The sequence below is a fragment of the Manis javanica genome, chromosome 10, assembly GCF_040802235.1.
Source record: "Manis javanica isolate MJ-LG chromosome 10, MJ_LKY, whole genome shotgun sequence".
NCBI lineage: Eukaryota > Metazoa > Chordata > Mammalia > Pholidota > Manidae > Manis > Manis javanica.
In genome coordinates this window covers 7,075,599-7,091,347 of record NC_133165.1, presented here as the reverse complement: position 1 = coordinate 7,091,347, position 15,749 = coordinate 7,075,599, and the positions used below count along the sequence as shown (strand labels likewise).

Sequence of the window (15,749 nt, the reverse complement as noted above, 5' to 3'; positions counted from 1 at the left end):
AGAGTAGAGAGTTTTACCCTCAGTAGTTTGAGCAGCAGTTGTACAGGATAGAGATTTGACAGTCTCCTTTCAAATCTGAGGGAGAACAGGTGTGTCAAGTAATGTGCCTCCAGTTGGGCCTTTGCTCATCCAATCTCTGTCTTTGTGGGGGAAGATACACGGGAAGCTGTGCCTACCGGCCCTCACAGACCGGCAGCCGACAGACTGAGCCCAAGCTGCTGGTGTGCTGTTAGGTCCTTACCTTGGTTTTTTGTCTGCTGTTGGAATTAGTTGCCAATGTGTAAAAAAAAATTGAGATTTCACACAGAAGTCCTGATTTCTGGTTATCTTTTAGAAATTTGGGACATTGGCGATGCTGGGCCAGAACTGTGGAGGCAGCGATGGGCTGGCGCAGGCAAGGGCCGCCCTTCAGGCTCAGCGCATTCTGCCTGCACCACCCCTCCCACCCCCATGCCCTGGCCCACCGTCTTCTGCCTCTCGGGGCGCTGCTGATGGTGAATTTGGACCTTGCAATTGAAGTGCTTACGGAACCCATACTTTAAAAACAGTGAAGCTCAGGATGTCTTTAGAAATCACAGGGTGGGGATTCATTTTCACGTATCTTCCCTCCAGATTTGATTTTTCCACATTTCTCAAATCTGCGGTATGTCCTTAGTGGTCTAAGTCCTGGACAATCAGAATCATTCATGAATACTTCTGGAATTATCCACGTTCTGTTAAGTTCATGGTATATGTTTATCACAAGACTGATTAGTGTCTAATATTGTTGAATTTAACATTCCATTAGATATCTCAGTGCATCCGTTGGCATGTTGTTGAATCTAGCTATATGTTTTGTATTGACATAGGGACACATTTGTTCTAACGGTAGGAGCCGCCTCAGAAGTAGTTCATAGGGTCTCCATGTCATGTCAATGTTGATTCTAACCGTATTCCTTTTCCAAGTAAAGTCTACCAAAAATTAAGCTTTTCTAAGGGTGAAATGCTTTACATGTAAATGAAATCTCGGTTTCTTTTACAATGTTTTTTAATAGGTTTGAGTTCCCTGAACAGTTACCACTCGACGAATTTTTACAGAAAACAGATCCTAAGGACCCTGCAAATTATATTCTCCATGCAGTCCTGGTTCATAGTGGAGATAACCATGGTGGACATTATGTGGTTTATCTGAACCCCAAAGGGGATGGCAAGGTCAGTGCTGGGCAGGGGGTGGACTTAAGTGTGATGCCATGTGAGGGATTCACACTGATGCTCACTACCTCCTCCTTCCTTGATAAAAGGATTCCTTCCTGGCCTCTAACTTGTCTGTATTTTCTGATATTAACTGCTGATACTTCAAAGGTAAATAATCAGCATTTATCTGAGTGTTGCATCTTACAGAATCCCATTCTGTCTGTCCACCATGAAGCACTTGTTTTCCACTTACGAATAACAGAACAGTGATCCGTGGCCTGGACATGATGGCAGGTTTTCCTTATGCCCGTTGTCCATGCTGTGTAATGCTCCATCTTTCCCGGTTCATGTGGGTCTCATCACATCATCTGCCCAGGGGAGGGCAGGGGACAGACAAATGAGGGTATTGGTGGCTGTGTCCGGGACCTCAGGACCAGGAAGGAATAGAGCAAGTGCTAAGAGCCCACCTAGCTCAGGGAATCTGATAGGGGGACCCCCACAGACGGTGAACCTTTAACTGTAGGATTTAGTATTATTTAAAATGACTCAATCCAGCATGAAGAGATGGGATTAAACTATTGTGTACAAGCCATGCTGACCTTTTTAGTCAGGCGCTTCCTTGCTTTGATAAGATGTCGTACAGACAAGGTAGGATAAAATGTCCCATTGGATTTTGTAACTGTGCCCTAAAACTTCCACTTCACCAGCTGAGTTAGGTGTGTTCTGTATGGCTTTCTCCATTCTGTGAAGAGTTTTAGTGTCAGTAGATTGAACCTAAGTTGAAAATGGGCTGTTTATGTAAATTACAAGATCGCAGTGCATGACTGCTGGCAGTTCCCCCAGAACAGAGGGAGGAGGGCAGAGGTGGAGGTGCCTGTCCCGCCCAGCGCGGCCCCAAAGCCGGTGCTGCCTTTTGGTTTGTGTGCATCTCAGAGCGCCTGCCCGGCTGCTGATGGCCCTTTGCTCTCCTCTCCAGTGGTGTAAATTCGACGATGACGTGGTGTCCAGGTGTACGAAAGAGGAAGCGATCGAGCACAACTACGGGGGCCACGACGATGACCTGTCCGTCCGGCACTGCACCAACGCCTACATGCTGGTCTACATCAGGGAGTCCAAGCTGAGTGAGTAGCGCTGGTGGGTCCCGCTCCTCCGTGGGGAGCCTCGCCGTCCTCCGGAAGGTGAGGCGGTTCCCTCGGCTGCTGCGGCACGTTAGGCCCCACACCAGGGGTCCTGAGGATGTCACCTATCCAGGCACCTTTCTGCTTTTTCTGCCTGATTCATAACATCTAGAGACCAGCTGGATTTGGCTTGTGGGTTTTGATGTGGATGCATGGTACCAAGTAATGTCACTTTCATAGATTGCTTATTGGGACGTAAAGTTGGCACCCTCTGGGGGCAGGCGGAGTGGAACCTGCCCATAGGTGAAGGAGGATGCATTTGTCCTGCAGGTGAGGTTTTACAAGCTGTCACCGACCACGACATTCCTCAGCAGCTGGTGGAACGATTACAGGAAGAGAAGAGGATCGAGGCCCAGAAGCGGAAAGAGCGGCAGGAAGCCCATCTCTACATGCAAGTGCAGGTCAGCCCCGGGGGGCCTGCTCCGAGCGCTGGGTCTCCCAAGCCTGGCCCCGCTTCCAGAGTAACTGCGGGCGGATCCGGCACTGCCCCCTGAGCGGCTCTGGGCAGCACCTTGAGCGTTTTAACCTAGTGAGTGCTCAGGCCGGCTGCCCGGCTGTGTGGCAAGGACTCAGGTGTGAGACGGACCCAGGCTGTCAGGCAGAAGGCGAGGTGTTAGAGGGCTCGTAGAGAGGGCAGCGGGCGATAGAGGAGCGGGGCCTCCCTGGAAGGATGCCTGGGTCAGGAGGAAGGACCGGACCGGGGGTGGGTGTGGAGAGGGCCCCACCCCCTGCTCCCTGGAGCAGCCTCGGAGAAGGAGGGGAGGGGAGCTCCCGCGGAGAGGTGGGTTTCCTGAGGTCTTTGGTTCGGGATTCAGTTGCGGTATTAGGAGATAGGCGGGTGTTCTAACAAGTTGACTACCTGGAGGAAAGGGAACCTTGTTTCTGCTGGCTTTATAATATTTGGGGTGCACAGATGGATTTCTGGATTATGCTTGTAGTTGAGGTAAGAGTGGCTGCCAGAAATGTAGGTCTTAGTTCTTGGTCATTTTGGTATTTTCTCCTTGGATCTTCACTGAAGCGGAAGACTAGATGTTTTAGCACTTTTCCCTGGAACAGCCTTGCTCCGTGTGGCCCCCCTTTGACTCGGTGTGCATAGGTCATGTGTAAACTCTGTTCCACATTTCTGTATTTTCAGATAGTTGCAGAGGACCAGTTTTGTGGCCACCAAGGAAATGATATGTATGATGAAGAAAAAGTGAAGTACACTGTGTTCAAAGTACTGAAGAACTCACCGCTTGCCGAGTTTGTCCAGAACCTCTCTCAGACTATGGTGAGTGCCAGCCTGTCATTGGTGGTTTACTTTGATTTCCAGTTTCACCTTCAGTCCTCATAACTGGTTGGGTGACAAAGGGCCCTGCCTTGGCTTTGGGGCAGGCACTGCCCCCGCGGTGAGGGAGTAGCTGGAGTGCTTTCCTTCTGTGTGGTGCCTGCCTCTCTGCCCCTTGACCTCATACCTGGATGGAAAGCGCACTGACGGAGTGAAGTGTGAGCAGGAACCTTCCCCTGCGTGTGTGCCTCCCCACTGGTTTTTTTCTGGGGAGGGGGCTGTAAAAATGGGCATTGGAGCCTTGAAACAGTGATCCTGATGGGAGGGTCACTAACTGTCCGAGTCAGTGGAACAGCTGGAATTAAAATTTTTTTCCCTTATCGGAGAATCAATACACTGACACAAAATTAAAAGATGAGCTGGTTTTGTTTTAATTAATTAAAAAATTTTCAGGGATTTCCACAAGATCAAATTCGATTATGGCCCATGCAAGCAAGGAGCAACGGAACCAAGCGCCCAGCAATGCTGGACAACGAGGTGGACGGCAATAAAACCGTGAGTGCTGCCGGCTGACGCACATCCCGGCCGGAAGTGGGCAGGAGGCGGGTGCTCTGGACCCTGCTGGTCCAGTTCGTGGGATTCGACATTTTCTTCAGTACTCGTGTGTAGTCTGTCTCGCTTAGCTGTTGAAATCTCCTAAAGTCAGTGTCTCTTTTGGGAATAGATGATAGAGCTCAGTGATAATGAAAACCCTTGGACAATATTCCTGGAAACAGTTGATCCGGAGCTGGCTGCCAGTGGAGCAACGTTACCCAAGTTTGATAAAGATCGTAAGTTCCTACCAAGCACCTAGCCACCTCAGAGCAATAGCGTTGCATTCCTGGGCCATCGTCCTAAACACAGGGTTAAGCGTTTTTCTCTTACAAAGAAATCTTGTTAATTCCAAGAATGCTCATTAAACCTTGACTGTGTTAAGGCTTCTTGATAAAATTGTCAAGTCAGACTGACTGTGGGTTGTAGTGTCCTGGGAGGTGAGGAGAAGGCAGCAGCGGAGCTGCGTCGGCCCCTCTGCTTTGCTGATCACATGGGTCTTCTGTGTATTTGACACATTATATAGAGCAGGGTTTGCACACTTGGTGTGACAAGGGCCAGACAGTAAACATTTCATACATGGGCCATGTGGTCTCTGCCTACCGTTGTAGCAAAATGTGGTCACAGAGAAAATAATCAACTGCAGGCTGGCTGTATTCCAGCACAACTTTATTTACAAAATAAGTGGGTTGGACTTTGCTGACACTTCTATAAGATGACAGACTTTTTTTGCTAAAAGGAGTTGCTTCTCTGACAGACACACACTAACCAGCATACCTGGGGCAACACTCAGCTGGTAGTGCCAGGTCTTGAGGCCAGGATTCCTAAATTCAGTGCCTTGGTCCCATCACTGCCTCAGACACAGTGTTCCCAGGGGTCTGGTGTGCGGAGGGGTGCGGTTCACAGGATCAGCCTCTTGAATAAACTTCCATCTGGCCTAGTAACTGAGGCGCTCTCAGCTGTCAGTTCAGTTGCTTCCAAGCTTACTATTATTTTTAAACATTGATCTGAAGGTTAAGATCCTAACAAGATCTGCTTGTTGACCTTATAGATGATGTGATGTTATTTTTGAAGATGTATGATCCCAAAACACGGAGTTTGAATTACTGTGGGCATATCTACACGCCAATATCCTGTAAAATATGTAAGTCCGTTCTACACTCACCTCCTGAGTAAATTTCACTCGAGTCTCAGTATGTTACACCTTTGCATTCTTTATTTTTCTTGAACCTAGGCGACTTGCTCCCAGTTATGTGTGACAGAGCAGGATTTATCCAGGATACTAGCCTTATCCTCTATGAGGTTTGCATAGCTTATTTTTCCATGGTCAGTGTATCCGCAGTTGGTTTGGGGAGGGCTTTTCTTGTTGGCGTTGCGAGCCCCGAATTTACCTTCGGAAAGTCTGCAGCTTCGCGGGGGGCCTCTGGTGATCCTCAGTTGTGGATCGCATTTGTAGGTTTTTGAAAGTTACCTTTTTAGGGCCAGATCATTGCATCCTTTTGGGTATAAGTATTTCCCCTTAGCAGTTAAACTTACTAAAAAAATGTAGGGCCAATACATTTGGGTGTGGGAAAGATGTGTACAGTATATGGTCGTGTCCAACAGTAGACAGACGATGTAACCGTTTTATTCCTTTTACCACAGGAAGTTAAGCCGAATTTGACAGAGAGAATTCAGGACTATGATGTGTCTCTTGATAAAGCCCTCGATGAGCTAATGGATGGTGACATTATAGTGTTTCAGAAGTATGTACTTTCTGAAGGTTTTTATCACTTACATGATAAGTTTTTGTCTTAAGTTCTACAACTAGGACCCTGAGTTAGTTTTGTTTGAAGTATCTCAGTGTTAATAGAAGTTTTCTTTCTGTGGTTTTGAAATTTGGGACAGTGAGCATTTTCCTCACTTAATGCTCTTCTTTCCTAAAAATGTCTACAGTGAGCACGATTACTATGAACAGGGTAGCAAAAGTCTTCATGGAATAGCAAAATTGTTTTCCTTCCCTTGGAACATGGCACTCCTTAGAGTGTACCCACTGAGTCCATCATTTAAATCTGTGTGCATGTAAGGCCAGCAGGCCTCTGGCCCTGGCACTTGGTGCCTGAAGGCAGCCAGCATTGCTTGTTGGCCTTCCCTTGCTCTGACGGCCAGACCGGGGCCAACTTCACAGGCAGGGTGTGGTGGCCAAGAGCAGGCGTGGCAGGCTTCTGGTTTCAAGACCAGGTAGTAGCTGTTTTAGGCTTAGCAACTAGTAGGTCCTGCCGCCGTACTACGAACACAGCAGTCCGCCAACTCCTGGTCAGAGATGTGCCGTGCCCTGAGCCCGTGTGTGGGCCCGGCTTCGTCCCACGTCCTTCCCCTTGTCTGCCCAGTGAGGGCACCATTGTGTTTCTGTATCCGATGCAGAACAAAAGGCAGGCAGCATGGTACGAGGCTCAGGCCCACCTCTGTGCGGGATGCCTCCCTGCCGTCCCCGGCTTATGGAGGCAGCTGGGCCTGGCATCCTTCACTGTTCATCTGCTCGAGTTCCTGTTGTGTGAGAGGCATGTTTGACTAGTGGCCCAGGCCTGGCTTTGATTCAATCTACAACTGTTTTTTCCCCCTGCAGGGACGACCCTGAAAACGATAACAGTGAATTACCCACCGCAAAAGAATATTTCAGAGACCTCTACCACCGTGTTGATGTCATTTTCTGTGATAAAACAATCCCTAACGATCCTGGATTTGTGGTTACATTATCAAATAGAATGAATTATTTTCAGGTATTTGATAAATGCTCTTCTCCTTCAGATTATTTACCAAAAAGACCAAGTTCTTTTCAGAAATGCTGAGGAGGCTGCCTGGTGGATTTGGTTCAGGAGGAAGGGTTAGGGACCTATGGCCTGAGGAGCTCTTGAGTGAAGTTTCCTGGCGCTGACTCTCTTGTGGGTCAGACGCTGTCTTCCTTGGCCTCTGTGCCCTGGCCCCTCGGCCCTCTTTGCCCCAGCATGATTTGGTTACAGGGATTGTAGTTTTAACAGCAACATGCTTCAGTTTTAACATGCCATGTGTAAACCATTTAAAGAAAGAGTCTCAGAAAATCTGTAGACTCACCATTAAAGGTGAAAAACCCTTTAAAAGTTATCTTCATCAGATGTACTACCCTAATTAGTAGTTTATTTCTGTTAGAGAGTAAATTTCTAGGGCATTTAAATTCAGGCCGCTCATATCACATGCTTTTAAAAGCATTAAGCAAATAACCAATGATAAGGCCTAGAAGCACCTTTCGGCTTGTTCCCCAAGGGGGGACCCTGACAGCTGACTGTGGTCGCCCCTTCCCCAGGTCGCAAAGACGGTTGCACAGAGGCTTAACACCGACCCCATGCTGCTCCAGTTCTTCAAGTCTCAAGGGTAAGGCACGCGCCAGGCACGAGTTGGCTCTCACCGCTTGCTCTCATAGTTCACCCAGCATCTTGGAACTAAGTTTAATAAGCAGCTGGCTACTTAACCTGACGTGCCACTGCTTGCTTAGTTTACAGATTTGTCACTGCTCACATCTTGACCACACTGCTCCAAGATGTCACAATAACTGGCAGCCTCATCTGAAGCCAGTTAGGTACATTGTCAGCACATCTCCCATGTGTCCAGTGGGGTCCGGCCCATCCAGGCCTCTGTGGCTATGTCACCACTGCAGAGAGCGGCCAGCTGTGACAGATGGGGTCTTGGGGTTTGGGAACAGGGAGTATTTGGGAGGACCCTGTGCCAGGTCCACATTTCCAGTCTAGGTTCGAGGCCTGCGTTTTGCTTTTATGCTCACAGATAATTTTTCAGGCAAATAAACAAGTCATTTATTTATATGCTGTTTTCTTGTGTAGTTACAGGGATGGCCCAGGTAATCCTCTTAGACATAATTATGAAGGTACTTTGAGAGATCTTCTACAATTCTTCAAGCCTAGACAACCTAAGAAACTTTACTATCAGCAGGTATGAGTCCAAATTAATGTAACCTTGGGTAATAAAAAGAAGGCTTGGGTTTCTGTGGAAGCGCATCTAAAATGAGTCTCCCTTTTCTTAATAGCTTAAGATGAAAATCACAGACTTTGAAAACAGGCGAAGTTTTAAATGTATATGGTTAAACAGCCAATTTAGGGAAGAGGTAAGTTTTTAATAATAAGAATTATTGTTCAGAGTATGTTATCATTTGTCTCCCTAGTCCTTGAAGACTGAACAACAAAAGCAAGCGTGGTGAGGGGCAGCAGGTCAGAGGCCCCCTGGCCCTAGAGGGCCACCCCATCGTGCCTGGGGCCGAGCGCTGACCCCCGAGTGCTCCCGTCTCCGTCTCCGAGGCCTTGGGCTCTTCCCACAGAGCCCTTTTCTTACAAATGGGGGCATCCTAAGTGGGGCCGTGCAACTTGGCAGTATTTTTCTCAACCCGCTTCTGCCAAGGCCTTGGTGAGCGTGGCCAGCCGGCAGGTGAAGCAGACCCTGAGTGGGCTGGGCAGGCACCCCTGGGGTCCCTCATGCAGGCTGCCCCTGTGTTTCATGTTTGTTCTGCACAGAAGACATGTCCAAACAGCCTTCAGTGGTTTTTCCAGAAAGTCTATACCTGTTAGACAGCCTAAGTCTGTCTGTCCCCTTCCTGCTCTGCTGCTGTTGGGCCGTGTCAGGCTGAAGTTACACAGCTGGCCTCTGTCATTGTCTGCAGTAGCCTTTTCCTCTCACTGGGCCGAGAATTGGAAAGACTCGTGAGGACTCTCGGCAGGGGGAGTGGGGGGCATAATTTCCTGAGCTGTCCTGCAGAGGGCAAGCCTTTTTATAGCAAAGTGGCATTTCTTAGACTCCCCTCAGGGCTGGGAGTCCCCAAGTTTGGGGAAGAGTCCGAGTGGATCCACTGATTGGAGGAATGTCAGTGAGTGGTAGTGGGTATCTGCAGGCCATTGAGAACATCTCTTGTGGTTTTATCTCTTCAAGCAAAATTGTTTTGTTATAGCCGACCCTTTCTATTTCTTTAAAGCATTTATTTCGTCTTGTCATTTCATAGGAAATAACACTATACCCAGACAAGCACGGGTGTGTCCGGGATCTGTTGGAAGAATGTAAAAAGGCCGTGGAGCTTGGGGAGAAGGCATCAGGGAGACTCAGGCACGTGGTTCTGGACGCCGAGGGCCCAGCAGGCGGCGAGCATGCCAGAACCTGCTGCGTTCTTGCCAAACTCGACTGTCAGCCCGTCTTCTGCAACAGTTCACAAATATTTCACAATTAAGCCATTTTTCCCTCCTTCCCTTCCTTTCTCCTAATATTAATTATCTAGTAAAAGGCAAGACTGAGGTAGAAAAGCCAAGTGGGAGGATCTGATTTGAATAGAAAGATCTGGTGAAGCTAGAAAAGGCTACTTGGAAAACAGTCTGTATTTGAGAGAATGGGACCCTTCCAATCCATGTTAGCCAATATTCAGGCAGAAAAAAGAAGCCCCACATTTGACATCAGTTTGTCCTTGAGATCAGGGCACTGCTCTCTCCTGTTGTCCTGCAGCCCACGGCCCTGGCTCTTGGGGTCCTGCAGGCTTTCCTTGTGATGTTTATAAAGAGTGAGACCTGAGTCTGTTCTCTAAAGAGTAAGAGGGAAATTTCACAAGTCCTGCCCAGTCTGGAACCCCTGTGGCTCCAGGAGGTGTGACCCGGTTTACTCTCTGTCCCTGTGCCCAGAGGGGCCACGTGCACTGATCCCCTGCATCTGGTGGGTCTGGATTGGAGGGTTCCCTCAGACTGTCCTGTGAGCCCATCTTTGAGGGGCCATCCGAGTGGTGGCATGTCTGCTCCCCAGGGACGCTTGTGTTTAATATTTCAGATTCTTAAAAAGAAAGAAAATAAGTGTTGAGAGCTTTATAAGACAGACCTTCCTAGGAAACCTTTCACCCATCCTTTTTTCCCCATGAATTTACAGAGCTTACCTCCCCCCTTGTTTTGTATAGGCTACTAGAAATCGTAAGCTACAAAATCATTGGTGTGCACCAAGAAGATGAACTATTAGAATGCTTGTCTCCTGCGACCAGTAGAACGTTCCGAATAGAGGTAACTGTCGCCCTGCTGGCCTGCGGGAGAGCTGGTGGGCCCGGGGGGCGGGCAGCCCGCCTGCTGCCTGTCCAGATGCCACGGTGACCTGCAAGGGGGGAGAGGTTGTGTTCTCACAGCTGAAGTGATTCCATAAAGTGATTCAAAGTCTTCCAGATTTTGAAAAAAATCAATTGTTTTGTTCTGGTAAAGTACACAAAATGTAAATGAACCATTTTAAGCTCACGCTCAGTGTTGGTCAGAGCATTCCTGCTGGTGAGCCTCCCACTGCTGTCCGTGGCCGCAGCCCCACACCTGCTAAGCCCCCGGCCCCTCATCCCGGCAGACGTCACTGCCTTCTGACTGGACTGCTCCAGATGCCTCACGTTCACAGAATCCTAGTGTTTGTCCTTAGAAATTAAATTTAAGTGTGGGCCCCTTTTGATTTTAGAGCTTCTGAAATTTCCACAGAAACTGGAATAATATATTGTTTAGTCTCTTAAAACCCAGAGTTTTCTCCATAATCTTTGGTATCTTCTGTCTCTGGACTCTTACCATTCCTAACAAGACCCAAACATGGCATTTGGGCAAAAGTGTGACCTAACTCCCTCACCCGGGGTAGCAGGTCAGATCCACGTGTGGTGTTCCGTCTGCGCCAACTGCTTTACACAGCTCTGTGTTTACAATGTCCCCAGGAGATCCCTTTGGACCAGGTAGACATAGATAAGGAGAACGAGATGCTCATCACAGTGGCACACTTCCACAAAGAGGTGTTCGGGACGTTTGGAATTCCCTTTCTGCTGAGGATACACCAGGTGAGGTTCTTCCCGTAACAGGTTGAGCACCTCAGTGTCAGAACTTGAAATCTCATGTGGCCTTTGCATTAGTGTTGCTGAATCTGGTTTCCTGCCTGGGCGGGCTGGTGGGGGGCCGCCACACAAGGCCTGGCTGAGTGTGAGCACACGGTCCTCTACCTTTCTTAGGGCGAGCATTTCAGAGAAGTGATGAAGCGGATTCAGGGTCTGCTAGACATTCAGGAAAAGGAGTTTGAAAAGGTACGTGCTTGGATGCCTGTAAGTAATTGAACAGGCAGCTAAATTTCTGGCTGTAAAGCAGCCTGGCTGTGCCGGAGGTGGGAGGTTGGCTTATATCCAGATTCATGGAGGAGTCATGATTTCTGTCTTTTAGTTTAAATTTGCCATTGTGATGATGGGCCGACACCAGTACATAAATGAAGATGAATATGAAGTAAACTTGAAAGACTTTGAACCTCAGCCTGGTAAGAGCCTTCCCACAGTTTTCCGTCAGTGGGGCTGAGTCCCAGAAGCAGGTGGCTGGGAGGCAGGCAGGCCTGGGTTCAGTGTCCGCAGCCAGGCGGCCGGGCTGCTTCCTCGTCTGTGCAGCAGAGAACCTGCAGCCTGCACGCTGTGTGAATTCTCTCAAGGTCCTAAGTCTCGGCATGCGTTACACGGTGGCTAAACCCTCCGGTTCAGGGCCGAGTGTTGGTGGCTCCTGGGTGACTTGCAGGCCCTCTGACAGCACTGCACTGAAGCTGCTGAGACCTTCGGTTAGGGTGTGGGGGTCCCTGGCGCTGGGTGAGCCTACAACTCAGACGTCCCACCCCACTGAGCCCAAGCCTCGGGCGTCAGTGCGGCTGTGGCTTCCTGGTGGCCATGGCTTCCTGGCCGCTGCTGGCCACAGGGTCCTGGAGCCTGCCCTGTGGTCTCAGTTCTCTCTATCTCTCCCCACCAGGTAACATGTCTCATCCTCGGCCTTGGCTAGGGCTCGACCATTTCAACAAAGCCCCAAAGAGGAGTCGCTACACCTACCTTGAAAAGGCCATTAAAATCCATAACTGACTTCCTTACCCAGTGTGTGAGAGGCAAGGGGCCGTGCGTGGGGGCGTGCCCCTTTTTAACAGCCTAGAACTTTGGTACACGTGCACTCTGTCCGAAGTCTTCAGCAAGAGGATTTGCTGCTGATGTTAATTTTATTTTGTTGAGGCTGTTGAGTTTGGCTTCTCTGTATCTATTGACTGCCCTTTTTGAGCAAAATGAAGGTGTTTTTATAAAGTTTGGATGCCAGTGAGAGTTATTTTATGGTAATCAAAGTGCAAGGCAACTGTCAGCAATCACGGGGAAGAGAGGTGAGTGGCAAAAGGTTTCTGGTCTGTTCCTAGTTGGCATGTGCTGCCTGGCCGCCTTCCTGGCGTCCTGGTCACCAGCCTTGCAGCTAGTCTTATGTTTAGGCTCTTCTGACATGTTTCCTTCAGTTATACTTTCAGTGACCTTCTGTGCATCTGTAAAGGCAAAACGGAAATGCACAACCTAATAAACAGTGCTCGTTCCTCCACGGCGTGTCCTGTCGGTCCTCCTCCAGCCGCCTGGGTCTTTTAATACACCCGTCTCGCTTCCGTCAGCTCCCACTGCTCTGCAGCCCACGGGCAAAGTGGGTGCTCTGAGTACAGTCCTGACAGACACTTGGGGGTCTTTTTATTAAATTCAAAACACTGTTATATACAATGAAGGTGTACTTTGCTGCCTCTCGGCAAATGTAGTGATCTCAGCAGTTCCCACAAGCAGGTGGAAAGATTATAAACAGTTTCCTTAACATGAAACAATGGAACAGATGGAAAAAAAAAAAAGAGCCTTTACCGAAGAGGGCATGCTCACTAGTGGTCAGTAAGCTGTTGACTTTGTAAAAAAAAGTTTTAAAAAGTTTAAAAAAAGTTAAAAAAGAGGGAAAAAAGGAAAAATGAAATTGTATATTTAATGAATGAACATATACAGTTCACCACTGGGAGGTGACTTTGGTTGGGTGCATCTGAGTGTCTCACTGATGTTGATATTCATTGTGTGTAGTTTTATTTCAGTCCCAACCTTGTTTTCTTTCGTTTTGGAGCTAATGCCAGCTGCGTCTAGTTTTGAGTGCAAGTAAAATAGAATCCGCAAATCACACTTACTTTCCATCCTTTTCCAGTACTTTCTGTTTGTTTCTGTAGCAGTGTACACCAACTCTTCCTGTATATTGCCTTTTTGCTGGAAAATGTTGTATGTTGAATAAAATTTTCTATAAAAATTATAATTCAGTGAGTGACGTGGAGGTTGAGCACGATTTCCGCTCTCCCTGGAACCAGCCCGGGAACCTTTGCCCTCATACGAGATGTCACCGAGGCACGGGTGCCCCAGCTTCTGGGTTGCTGTGGTGGCCAGTCCTGGTTTGGGAGGTTGGCCGGCTTTTTGTCTTTGCCTCTTGTCATGATTAAGCTTAAGAAAAGAAAACCTTTGCCGGGAGGGTAGCCTGTGCAAATAAGATGGCTGGAAATAATTAGTAAACTGGCAGGAGGCAGGCCTAGTCTGGCAAAGGCATGCGCTCATGGGCCTGGCCCTGCGTGGGGCCCGCCTCCCAGGCCTGGTTCCTGGTCCCTTCCTGTGGGTGACTTTGTTTCCAGGCTTCTGCTGTCCCGTGTGTGCCTTCTCGCCCGAGAGCCGCCTTCCAGCCAGTGCACAGACCACATGGTGCTGGGGGAACCCCGTCCGCCCACCAGCCCTTCCTCCTGCAGAAAGAGGGAGGAGTTTGGGGCAGGCAGGCAAGAACCTCTCACTGCGTGTTTGACTAAGAACATTCTGGTGATGATTTTTTTGCTTTAGGTTTTGGCTGAGGGATGGTTATAGTCGGGTATTCCTGACAAACAGTATTCTCCCCTAAGTTATTAAATCATTGTTTTTACAAAAAATTTTCACAGCATGGACAGTTTGTGCTGTTTCCTCTCCCGTTGACTCCCAGTCACAGTATTAGGAGTCATAAAACTAATTCTGGAGGGACAGGTGGGACTGCCTGTAAGAAGCCCCCCAACCCCAGGACGGCCTGGCCTCTTGCAGATGTGTTGGTGTCACCGATTAACAGAAGTCAGGATCCCTGGGAGCCTGTCTGTGACGTTCACAAGGGATTGAGGACCATGTGGCCACTGGGCCCACCCCAGCTGACTTGCACAGAAGCCATGGCTGAAAGAACCGGCTCGTTTTCCAGTCACGAGCATCCTAGGGTACAGGACTGCCATTTCCATCTGTGACCGCAGTTCCTTAAATACAGGCTGTTAACCTTGTAGCCGTAAGCACCTTCCCTGAGTCCGCGAGATCGCCTTGGGGACTGTCTTTGAGGTGAACTGCGGGTCACATCTCAGAGCTCCACATCTGCTGTCATGGTTCCCCCACGTCCAGCCAGAAGAGGCATGTGTCCTGCCTAGGTGTCTGGGATTGCTTTGTTAACAAGTGCGTGGTCACGGGCCTGTCTGTTGGACGTGGCTTTGCCTGCAGAGGTGCCCCACAGCCCGGGCCCCTCCGGACGTGACCCTGGGCACCGGCTTGTGCTGCCCCGTGAGGACAGCCTTCCACCTAGGGCTTTCCTCATACGTGCCTCAACTTCCTAAGGAGCACACGTCTGTGTCTTCGTTGGCCTGCACTTTACTGAGACTGGTGAGTGGTTTACTGATGTATCCCATTCGAAACCATTTTCCTGGTTCAAGAGCATCTGATACATCTTTGGCTTGGGGGCTCTGGTGGTCTGAGTGGCATCGACTCAGCCATGCTCTCAGTGTTGACGGGAGGATGAGTTCCAGTAAAACTTAGCTTATAAAGACAGAAGGAAGTCGTCAAGAGTTGGCTGGTCCTGGAATTGGGGGGAAAGGGGCCAAACTCAGGTTTGCGGGAGCGGCTGATGCCGGCCGAGGTCAGTCACCGGGGCGAAGGCGTGTCACGATGAGCCCGGCCAGGCACACCCTGCACTGCAAACATTTGCAAACATGAGGTTGCCACGCAAGAGGCCAATAGGTTGGGTAACATTTCCTGACAGTTTGCCATTTCCAGTCTGGCCAAGAGACCCTCCTGCCAACCTGGAATGTTCTGTGCCCTGCCCCACGTGTGGCTCCTGAGTGTCTGCAGTGCGGCTGAAGGGGGAGATTTTTTTATTTAAATTGCCACATGTGGCGCTCGTCTACCACGGTGGGTACAGCTGTTCTCATCTGATTTTGCTGACTTCGTGGGTTGTAACAATGATTAGCTCACTCTAGGAGTTGTGCAGTTAATACAGAAAGCAGTGCGTCGGAGTTGTGTTTTCCTGACCTCGTTAACAGAAGCCTTCGGGACATTCATTTACCGATGGGAGCAAAAATGAGGACAAAGTCCCCAAGTTCCTTACCCAGCCGCTGGGAGATGGGAGTTTGTGCTGGCTCGTCCGTCCCCACCTTAATTTTCCATGACGGGGGCCTTTAAGAGTGGGCTGAGCAAAAATGTGTCTTCAGTCCAGAGGAAGGGTCCCTACCCTTCAGCCCCAGAGGGACCGTGACCCCCTCCAGATCAAGGTCCATCCACAGTGGCTTGCGGGTGGACGTGGGCATTCACACAAAGATACTGCCAGGTGTATGTGCGAGAATTTCTAATAAATGTTGGGAGAGAGAAGCCTCCACTCGGAGCCCCCGTGAAGCCCACCCCTCCTTGGGGAGAGTGGTGCCTGCCT

General features: G+C 49.3%; 1 protein-coding gene across 2 annotated transcripts in view; it reads left to right on the top strand.

Annotated features, from left to right (window-relative positions):
* Positions 1–13,319, top strand: part of USP7 (ubiquitin specific peptidase 7) — a 60,976-nt gene extending 47,657 nt beyond the window's left edge. For both annotated transcript variants that reach the window (XM_073214729.1, XM_073214730.1), the window contains exons 13-31: positions 1,035–1,191; positions 2,150–2,294; positions 2,622–2,752; positions 3,487–3,621; positions 4,072–4,173; positions 4,343–4,448; positions 5,261–5,353; positions 5,444–5,511; positions 5,854–5,954; positions 6,815–6,968; positions 7,529–7,596; positions 8,061–8,169; positions 8,264–8,341; positions 9,227–9,327; positions 10,157–10,256; positions 10,931–11,050; positions 11,219–11,290; positions 11,424–11,514; positions 11,988–13,319. In XM_073214729.1, the coding sequence (XP_073070830.1) occupies positions 1,035–1,191; positions 2,150–2,294; positions 2,622–2,752; positions 3,487–3,621; positions 4,072–4,173; positions 4,343–4,448; positions 5,261–5,353; positions 5,444–5,511; positions 5,854–5,954; positions 6,815–6,968; positions 7,529–7,596; positions 8,061–8,169; positions 8,264–8,341; positions 9,227–9,327; positions 10,157–10,256; positions 10,931–11,050; positions 11,219–11,290; positions 11,424–11,514; positions 11,988–12,094 (2,038 nt within the window). In that variant the 3' untranslated portion in view covers positions 12,095–13,319. The remainder of the gene's footprint in view (positions 1–1,034; positions 1,192–2,149; positions 2,295–2,621; positions 2,753–3,486; positions 3,622–4,071; positions 4,174–4,342; positions 4,449–5,260; positions 5,354–5,443; positions 5,512–5,853; positions 5,955–6,814; positions 6,969–7,528; positions 7,597–8,060; positions 8,170–8,263; positions 8,342–9,226; positions 9,328–10,156; positions 10,257–10,930; positions 11,051–11,218; positions 11,291–11,423; positions 11,515–11,987) is intronic.
* Positions 13,320–15,749: the final 2,430 nt, after the last annotated feature.